Source organism: Geospiza fortis, unplaced genomic scaffold, assembly GCF_000277835.1.
Source record: "Geospiza fortis unplaced genomic scaffold, GeoFor_1.0 scaffold61, whole genome shotgun sequence".
Classification (NCBI taxonomy): Eukaryota; Metazoa; Chordata; class Aves; order Passeriformes; family Thraupidae; genus Geospiza; species Geospiza fortis.
In genome coordinates this window covers 1972906-1983669 of record NW_005054430.1, presented here as the reverse complement: position 1 = coordinate 1983669, position 10764 = coordinate 1972906, and the positions used below count along the sequence as shown (strand labels likewise).

Genomic DNA, 10764 nt, shown 5'->3' with positions numbered 1-10764 from the left:
CCAGCCTGGCCTTGGGCACTGCCAGGGATGCAGGGGCAGCCCCAGCTGCTCTGGCAATCCCAGCCCAGCCAGGAATTCCTCATTGCCAAGATGCCATCCATGCCTGCCCTCTGGCAGTGGGAGCCATTCCCTGGGTGCTGTCCCTGCAGGCCTTGGCCCCAGTCCCTCTGCAGCTCTCCTGGAGCCCCTGCAGGCCCTGCAATGTGCTGGAAGCTCTCCCTGGAGCCTTCCCTGCTCCAGGGGAACATTCCCAGCTCTCCCAGCCTGGCAGGATCCATCCCAATCCCAACACTCTGCACATTCCATTGGAATCCAACTTTCCATGATCCCTTCCCAACCAAAGAAGTGCCCGGATCCAGTCCCTGAACCATTCCTTGGATTTCCCACTGGAAAACCTTTTTTCTGCCTTTCCAAACTCCTGCCCTGTCCGGTTCCCACCAATCCCATGGGAACATCCCAAGTTCCTTCTCCAGCCAGGAAAATCCCTAAAGCACCAACAAATCCAGGGAATACCCTGAAATCCCAGTGTATTCTCCACAGGATGAGCAGCCACAATTCCAAAGGGATTTGCTGGCACTGAGGGACTCTGGATCCTTCTGGATCCACACCTGGAGAATTCCAGATCCTCCTGATCCACACCTGGAGGACACCGGGATCCCTCTGGATCCACATCCAAAGAAACTCTGGAAGTTCCATGATCTGGAGGACTCCGGATCCTCCTGACCCATACCCGGGAGAATTCCAAAACTCCTGGGCAATTCCCAAAATTCCCGGGGAAGGAGTGGAATTCCGGGAGGAGCTCACCTCGATCAGAAAGTCCCCCGTGCGCAATCCCGCTCTCCAGGCGACTCCTTCCACATCCACGGATTCCAGGTACTGCAGCGCTGGGAATGCCGGCGTGGGCGTGAACTCCTCGATCGGGGTCTCGGCTGGAAAACACAACGGGAAGGGGAACTGAGGGGTTTCCAAGGAAATTCCGCAAGGGAAGGGTCAGCCCGTGCACAGCATTCCCAAAATAATGGAATTACGGAGCTGGAAAAGCCCCGGAGCGCAAACGTTCCCAGCAGTGCCGAGGCCACCCCCGATCCGTGTCCCCAAGTGCCACATCCATGGATTCATGGATTTGAATCCCAGCCCTTGTCCTGCCCCTGTTCCCCCCTCAGTGATGGAATCCGAGGTGGAATCAGTATTGGAATCAATCATGGAATCAATCATGGAAATAATGATGGAATCCAAGATGGAATCAATAATGGAACTAACAATGGAATCAATAATGGAACCAATGATGGAATCAATAATGGAACTAACAATGGAATCAATGATGGAATCCAAGATGGAATCAATAATGGAACTAACAATGGAATCAATGATGGAATCCAAGATAGAATCAATGAAGGAATCAACGATGGAATTCAAGATGGAATAAAAAATGGAGTCCAAGGTGGAACCAATAATGGAATCAATAATGGAATTATGGGTTGGAAAATCCCTTGCAGAGCATCAAATCCAAATGTTCCCAGCAGTGCTGAGGCCACCCCCGATCCGTGTCCCCAAGTGCCACATCCATGGATTCATGGATTTGAATCCCACGCCTTGTCCTGCCCCTGTTCCCACCTCAGTGATGGAATCCGAGGTGGAATCAGTATTGGAATCAATCATGGAATCAATCATGGAAATAATGATGGAATCCAAGATGGAATCAATAATGGAACTAACAATGGAATCAATGATGGAATCGAAGAAGGAATCAATGAAGGAATCAATAATGGAATCAGTGAAGGAATCAATGATGGAATCAATAATGGAATCAACAATGGAATCAATAATGGAATCCAAGATGGAATCAATAATGGAACTAACAATGGAATCAATGATGGAATCCAAGATGGAATCAATGAAGGAATCAATAAAAGAATCCAAGATGGAATCAGTAATGGAACTGATGATGGAATCAATAATGGAACTAATAAAGGAATCAAAGAAGGAATCAATGATGGAATCCAAGATAGAATCCAAGATGGAATCTATGAAGGAATCAATGAAAGAATCCAAGATGGAATCAATAATGGAACTAATAATGGAATCAATGATGAAACTAATAATAGAATCAGTCATGGAATCAATGATGGAGTCATGGAATCATTTGGGTTGGAAAATCCCTTGGAGCACATAAAATCCAACCGTTCCCAGCACTGCCGAGGCCACCCTCGATCCTTGTCCCCAAGTGCCACATCCACATGGATTTGAATCCCATCGGGAATGGGGATTCCACCCCCGTGCCAAGGCTGGAAAAGCCTTTCCAGGAGGGTTTTTTCCTGTTATCCAACCTGGAGATGTCCTGGCACAGCCTGAGGTTGTGTCCCCTTGTCCTGTCCCTGTTCCCACCTCAGTGATGGAACCAATGATGGAATCAATGATGGAGATAATGAAGGAATCAATGTTGGAATCCAAGATGGAATCGCTAATGGAACTAGTAATGGAATCAGTCATGGAATCAATGATGGAATCCTAGATGGAATCTGAGATGGAATCAATGAAGGAATCAAAGATGGAATAAAAAATGGAGTCAATGATGGAATCCAAGATGGAATCAATGAGGGAATCAATGAAAGAACCCAAGATGGAATCAATAAGGGAGCTAATAATGGAATCAATGAAGGAATCAATAAAGGAATCAAAGAAGGAACCAGTGAGGGAATCCAAGATGGAATAAATAATGTACCCAGTCATGGAACTAATAATGGAATCAATGATGGAATCAACGATGGAATCAGTGATGGAATCCAAGATGGAATCCAAGATGGAATCCAAGATAGAACCAATAACAGAATTAGTCATGGAATCAGTGATGGAGTCAGGGAGTCATTTGGATTGGAAAATCCCTTCGAGAACATCAAATCCAACTGTTCCCAGCACTGCCGAGGTCACCCCCGATCCGTGTGCCCAAGTGCTGCATCCACGTGGATTTGGATCCCACCTGGAACGGGGATTCCTGGGACACCTCCAGGGATGGGACTCCAAAGCTCCCTGGGCAGCCTCTGCCAAGGCCTGACCCCTTTCCATGGAAAACGATCCCAAATCCGGGAGCTGGGCCTGCCCTGGCCCAGGCTGAGGCCGCTCCCTCTTTTCCCGGGGCTCGTTCCCTGGAGCAGATCCCGATCCCCGCTGGCTCCTGGCAGGAGCTGGGCAGGACCACAAGGACATTCCCGATCCCTGCCCCGATCCCAGCAGAGCTGCCCTGGCCCCCAGCCCGGGGCACATCCCACTTTTCCCGGGCTCTCCCTGCACGGATCCCTGGGGGGCTCGGGGCCCTTCCCGAGGCACTGCCGGCATTCCATGGGCAAGGATCCCACCATTCCCCAATCCTGGCGGGGCCTGCCTGGGAACGACACCCCAGCCCATCCCGAGGATCCCCCAGGATCCAGGAGATCCCACGGGCACAGCCCAGGAAGTTTTCCAAGCATTTCCACTCCCAGCATCCGTGAATTCCACCCTGGGTTGATCCCAAGGATCCACCCGGACTCACCAAAGCTCCGAAAAATGGGAGAAATTCCCACTGGGACAATCCAGCCCGAGGAAAACCCATCCCTTCAATCCTTCCTCCCTTCTTATCCCAAATTTTCCCTCATCCCTCTCACTTCCAGCTGAGTCCCTCCCACAGAACTGCAGGGCCCCCTCATTCCCAAACCCGCCTGGATCGGATCAGGAGCCAGGAGAAATTCTCATCCCTACAAATTATCCCAAGAAATGGATTTTTAGGAGCTGAGGGATCCCAGATCCCCAAGGCGACCCCGGTGGCCTCTCCTCTGACGCCCTTCCAGCAACATTCCCAACGTTCCCCTCCCTTCCCGCCAAACCAAGCCTCCGTTTCCACCCAGATCCAAGACTTTTCCTCCTCTCTCCGTTTCTTCTCCCACAGTTTAGGCGGGATTTTTCCACTCCGGCACGGATCGCACCCGGGGAACCTTTCCCTGCCACCCCTCCATGTGCTGAAGCTTCTCAGCTGCTTCCCACCAACGGCTTTCCATGATTTCTGCCTTTCCCGAGAGAAGTGGCAAACGCTTGACAGCTCATCCCTATTTTTAGACATTCCGACGGAATGTCGGAGCGCTCTCCAAACCCTCCAGGATCCTTCCAGGATCTCAGCTCCTGCGATCCCAGGATGCTCCAAGCGTCCGACCTGGCCTTGGACATGTCCAGCGGTCCCAGCCATGGATTCTCTGGGATAAATTTCACGGAGCGAATCCCGCATTCCCGTGGATCCCATCGCATCCCATGCCCATCCATCCCCTGAGTTATCCATGTGTCATTCCAGGCACTTTTCCAGCTTTTTCCGTGGGCTGGGAGCCACCAGCCCACGGCGGGGGCACGTCGTGATCCAGGATTTGGGAAGTGCTGCCAGAGCCTGAAGGATCTGGCAAACGGGAAAATGCTCAGGAATTGGGAATTGTCCCCCTATGGAATAACTCCGGGAGCAGAATTTCATCCAGGAGGGGACAAAGGAACACAGGGACAATTCCCACAATCACAGATTTCTCCAGCTTGGCCTTGGGCATTGCCAGGGATGCAGGGGCAGCCCCAGCTGCTCTGGCAATCCCAGCCCAGCCAGGAATTCCTCATTGCCAAGATGCCATCCATGCCTGCCCTCTGGCAGTGGGAGCCATTCCCTGGGTGCTGTCCCTGCAGGCCTTGGCCCCAGTCCCTCTGCAGCTCTCCTGGAGCCCCTGGAATGTGCTGGAAGCTCTCCCTGGAGCCTTCCCTTCTCCAGGGGAACATTCCCAGTTTTTCAGAGGGAAGCTGATCCAACCCTCTGGATTTGCTCCAGGATTTCCGGGTCCTGCTGGTGTTGGAGCACTGGAGCTCCCCCTGGAATGGTTTGGGAGGGAAGGGACCCAAATCCCACCCAGTTCCAACCCTTGGACACTTCCCACTATCCCAGGCTGCTCCAAGCCCTGTCCGGGCCTTGGGAATTTTTATCCCAGGTTTTACAGCCCCTGGGACAGGAGGAGGAAGAGAAGGGCATCCCTGCTCCCAGCAAATCCTGGGAATCCTGATCCACCTCTCCCTGCTCAGCCATTCCCAAAACCAGCTTGGGACCAAACCGGATCCAGGGAACGCTCCAGGTGTGGAAATCATGGAAAATCCACCCCTAAATGCCCTCCCAGGGAGGAAATCCAATGGGAAGAGTCTCCCATCCAATGGGAGAACCAAACCAAAAAGTTGGGAATTAAATCCAGGAAGTTCCCACTGGGAATGAGGGGAATTCCTTGACCAGGAGGTTCAGCCTTTCCCACCAAAACTCCAGACTTGGAATTCTGGGAAGCGCTATGGGAACCCCCTGAGGAGCCACCGCGGCCCTGGCTGGGGAATTGGGAATTCCTGGGCTTAAATTCCCACAGTTCCCAGCTGGAATTCCAGAGCCAGCTGCGGGAGAAGCCCTGGCAGAGCTGGGTCACCAGGAAGGGCTGGGAGCACCAAAATCCATCCGTGAGGGAACCAAATCCCATTCAGCGGGACAAAATCCCATCCCTGGAAGCACCAAATCCCATCCCGGGGACACCAAATCCAACACGGAGAACCAAATCCCATCCTGTGGAACGTCAATCCCAATGGGACTAAATCCCATCTTGGAGGGAGTAAATTCCATCCTGGGGATGCCAAATTCCATCCTGGAAACATCAAATCCCATCCCGGGGACACCAAATCCAACATGGAGAACCAAATCCCATCCTAGGGAACATCAAACTCCATCCTGAGGGACCAAATCCCATACTGGGGATCAAATTCCATCCTGGAAGCACCAAATCCCATCCTGGGGACACCAAATCCATCCTGGAGAACCAAATCCCATCCTGCAGAACGTCAACCCCCATGGGACTAAATCCCATCCTGAGGATGCCAAATTCCATCCTGGAAACACCAAATCCTATCCTGGGAACAACGAATCCATCCCAGAGACCCAAATCCAATCCTGGGGAACCAAATTCCATCCTGGGGACACCAAAATCCCATCCTGAGGGGCCAAACCCAACCTGGGGAATCGAAATCCATCCTGGGAAACCCAATCCCATCCTGGAGATCAAATTCCGTCCCAGAAGCACCAAATCCCATCCTGGGGACTCCAAAATCCCATCGTGGGAACGCCGAATCCCATCCAGGAGGACAAAGTTCCATCCTGGAAGCACCAATTCCCATCCTGGTCATCCCTGGAGTGGTCAGGCAGTTGGAGCAGGTCCCCATCCCACGGATCCCAGAAAGTTCCAAACTCGGGGAATTCCTAAAGGATCCTTCAATCCTCAGTGGATCCCGGCAAGCTCCGAGCTCAGGGAATTCCCAAAGGATCCATTGATTCCACAGATCCTGGCACGTTTTGAGCTCAGGGAATTCCCACCTGGAATATCCAACCCCCAAGCCCAGCTCCAGGCTGTTCCCTCTCCTCCTTTCCCTTGGGATTGGCTCCTTCAGAAGATCCACAGGAAGGAATAATCCTGGGAATTTTGGGAACGACCCGGTTCTCTCCAGGCAAACCAAGGAAAGCTCCTCCCATCCAGCAAAAACTTGGATTCGTTCCCGTAATTTGGATTTTAGGACACATCCCTGTAATCCATAAAATCACGGAATGGGTTGGGTGGGAAGGGCCCTCAAGGCTCACCCCATTCCAGGATGGCATTCCACGATCCCAGGCTGCTCCATCCTGGCCCCGGGCAATTCCAGGGATCCAGGGAGAGCCACAGATTCCCTGGGCATTCCCAAGGGATTGGATGTGGGGCAAGCCCAGCTGCGAGAGCTGCAGGGACCGGGATAAACGGGAATAACGCAGATCCCCGGGACGGAACGGGATGGGACGTTCCCCTCGGGAACTGGGAAGTGCCAGAGCTGGGATGGGCTGGGAAGGACCCCCGGTTGGGCAGAGCCTTTTCCCCAGAAGCGCCTTTTCCCATGGAATGGGAAAAATTCCAGGGAGGAGTTTGCAGCAGGAAGAGCAAATTCCTTTAAGAATCATCCCAAAATCCGCCTCCCTCCTCCTGCCCGGGATGAAGCTCCAGCCCTGCCTTTTCCAGCTCCTTCTCCCTCTTTTCCCCACAGGCCTGGAGTGGTTTTCCAGGAAAACACAAAGGGAGCAGTGGTGACATGGACAGGGCCAATTCCGGCTCTAAAATCCATGGAATCCCAGCCCAAAATCCATGGAATACTGGGATGAGGGGCTGGGAAATGGGGGGATTCCAAGCCAATTCCCTAACTTGGGAATGCTGCTCCAGAGGGAGTATTCCCAGATTCTGGATCTTCCAGCCAGGACCTCTCTGTGTCCCGCAGAATTCCCAAATCCCGCAGAATTCCCAAATCCCACAAGCCACACGCCCACTCCAAGCGCTTCCCTCAACCTCGGCACATGAAGGGAAACCAGGAATGACAGGAGAGCCAGGAAGGAAAGAAAAAGGGGAAGAAAAAACCAGGGAATGGGATTTAATTATTAAATTTCCCATTTTTTTCCGACACAAAAGCTGCGGGGTTGATCCCAGTAAAAAACCCCATGGATGCCATTTTGGGCCCTGGAGTTTCACTCAGTGCTCCACGGATGGAAAATCCATAGGGAATGGGAGGGAAATTCCCACTGGGATGCAAACCTCGGGACAGAAATCCAGGAGTTCTCCTGGAAAATCCCATTCCAGCCTGGATCTGCAGCTCTTCCCAGCTTTCCTCCCACGTGGAAAACAGCTCCGCTGTCCCTCTGCTCCTGGGAATGCCGGGGGTGGAGAGGTCTCTCCATCCCGAGCTTTTCCCGCCTCCTCTTCCCTAAATCCATAGGAACATTCCCAAGTCTCCAAGGGATTTTTTTTAAATTTTTTTTTTTGCAGCAAAAAGATGGAATTCTGGCCGAAGGAGCCATGGGAAACTCCCAGGAAAGATCCTCGAGCTGGGAGAGCCCTGGGATGAGCCGGGAATGAGCTCCGGGGTGGGAGCAGCAGGAAAAACTCTAATGGTTTTCCCCAGGGATCCCAAAAGCCCCCAGCTCTCCCTGGCCAAAATCCAGGGAAAAGCTCGGAGCATTCCAACCCCAAAAAGCCATGGATGGACTGTTCTTTCCCACATGGAAAAAGGAGTGAAAATTCCCAAAAATTCCAAGCAGCATCCGCACCAAAACGCCCAGAAAGTGGGAAAGGAGAAGGTGGAATGGGGGAAGGAAATCCCTTTGGAGCCCCCCAGGTTTGCTGGGAATGGGGCTCCAGAGCTGAGCAGGGGCAGTTCATCCCTCCGGGAAGCAAAGTGACAATTCCCAAAAATCCCAAGCAGCATCCACAGAAAACCTCCTGAAAATTCCGAGAGAGCCACGATGGCAGCAGGACACTGCACTAAAACAGGGAAATCCAGGGAAGAAAATCCCTTTGGAGCCCCCCCCCCGGATTGCTGGGAATGAGAATCCCGAGCTGTTCATTCCCTGAGGGAAAATAAGTGAATATTCCCAAGAATTCCAAGGCACCACCAGCACTAAAACCTCCAAAATTCCGAGAGAGCCACGATGGCACCAGGACATGGCACAGAACCAGAGAGAACCGGAGAAATCCAGGGAAGAAAATCCCCTTGGAGCCCCCCAGGATTGCTGGGAATGAGAATCCTGAGCCGTTCATCCCTCAGGGAAAAGCAGTGGCGATTCCCAAAAATTCCAAGGCACCACCAGCACCAAACCCCTCCAAAACCCCAAACCCACAACCCCAGACCACGACACAGCACGAGCCAGGGAAGAAAATCCCTCTGGAGCCTGGGAATGAGAATCCCGGGAATGAGAATCCTGAGCTGTTCATGCCTCAGGGAAAAGAAGTGACAATTCCCAAAAAATTCCAAGGCACCACGAGCAGCACCAGCACCGAAACCCCCGAAATTCCGAGAGAGCCACGATGGCAGCAGGACACGGCACTGAACCGGAGAAATCCAGGGAGGAAAATCCCCTTGGAGCCCCCCAGGATTACTGGGAATGAGAATCTTGAGCCAAGCAGGGGCTGTTCATTCCATCGGGGAAAAGCAGTGAAAATTCCTAAAAATCCCAAGCCATCACCAGCATCACACATCCCCCTCCAAAACCCCAAATCCACAACCCCAGACCACGACACAGCACGAGCCAGGGAAGAAAATCCCTCTGGAGCCTGGGAATGAGAATCCCAGGAATGAGAACCCTGAGCCGTTCATTCTCCTAGGGAAAAGCAGCAACAATTCCCTAAAATTCCAAGCCACCACCGGCACCAAAACCCACAAAATTCCGAGAGAGCCGTGATGGCAGCAGGGCACGGCATTGAACCGGAGAAATCCGGGGAAGAAAATCCCTTTGGAGCCCCCCGGGATTGCCGGGAATGGGGCTCCGGAGCTGAGCAGGGGCTGTTCATTCCCTCAGGGAAGCCAACTGAAGATTCCCAAAATTTCCAAGGCACCGTGAGCAGCACCAGCACCACAACCCCCCAAAACTCCAAACCCACAACCCCAGACCACGGCACCGAACCGAGCCAGGGAAGAAAATCCCTTCGGAGCCCCCCAGGATTAGCGGGAATGAGAACCCTGAGCCGTTCATTCCCGGATGGAAAATGAGTGAAAATTCCCAAAAATTCCAAGGCACCACCGGCACCAAAACCCACAAAATTCCGAGAGAGCCACGATGGCAGCAGGACACGGCATTGAACCGGAGAAATCGAGGGAAGAAAATCCCTTCGGAGCCCCCCAGGATTAGCGGGAATGAGAACCCTGAGCCGTTCATTCCCGGACGGAAAAGGAGTGAAAATTCCCAAAAATTCCAAGGCACCACCAGCACCAAACCAAAACCCAAAACCCCAAAGCCACAACCCCGCTCCACGCCATCGCCCCAACCCGATCCCCCCACAGCGCTGCACAACCACGCCGGAAAAAATCCCCGTAAAAAAACCCCGGGGGGGGAAAAAAAAACCAAACCGGGAAAAAAAGAAAATCCTGGGAAAAACGCCGGGAAAAGCGGCTCCGGGCTTACCTTTGGCCCCGCGCAGGACGAAGCCGAAGCCCTCATGCTCCCGCTTCTGCAGCACGGCCGTCTTCTCCTCGATGATGTAGTCACTGGGCAGGAAAGAGCACAAGAGAATGATGCCAGGGTTAGAGCGCAGCACCATCGCTGCCAGCGCCGTGGCCGCTGTCACCAGCCGGGGTTTTCCTGTTTTTTTTTTTTTTTTTTTTTCCCCTGTTTTTTTTTTTTTTTTTTTTTTGCGCCCAAAGCCACACCAAAAAGACGGAAGCGACTTTTGCCTCGGCGTGGAGGAGGAGGAGGAAAAGGAGGAGGAGGAGGGAATTAAAAAAGAAGAAGAAGCAGAAGAAATCGTGGATGTCCCTGCTGCCCACCGGGCCCCTCGCAGTCACCTGCAGAGGAATGCAGGGATACGGAGCCCTCGCAGGGATGCAGGGATACGGAGCCCACGCAGGAATTTCGGGAATTTCGGGATCCGGAGCTTTGCCCGTTAAACGCGGAGCCCCATCGGGAATCGTCTCTCTTCCCACACTCGCCGAGCGCGTCTCCCGCGGGAATAAAAACCGGGATTCTTGGATGGAAGCGGCGCTGCCTCCTCGCCGCTGGCCGGGCAGGAGCGGGGCAGAGTTTAAATCCTCATCCCGGCGGATTTGATCCCAAAATTTCCCCCCCTCGGGCGTTGCTAAGTGACGGATTGCCAGGAGCGGGGGGGAAGGAGCATCCTTGGGAAAAGCCGGGAATGATCCAGCGATGGATGGAGGGAGGGATGGAGGGAGGGATGGAGCCCC

The 10764-nt window shown here is 53.1% G+C and overlaps 1 protein-coding gene across 1 annotated transcript in view; it reads right to left on the bottom strand.

Annotated features, from left to right (window-relative positions):
* The window catches only part of LOC106631950 (SH3 and multiple ankyrin repeat domains protein 3-like), a 136628-nt gene that overhangs the window by 32497 nt on the left and 93367 nt on the right, over nucleotides 1–10764 (bottom strand). Inside the window, 2 exon segments of the mRNA XM_031061906.1 lie at nucleotides 609–929; nucleotides 9989–10071. Of these exon segments, the coding sequence (XP_030917766.1) occupies nucleotides 609–929; nucleotides 9989–10071 (404 nt within the window).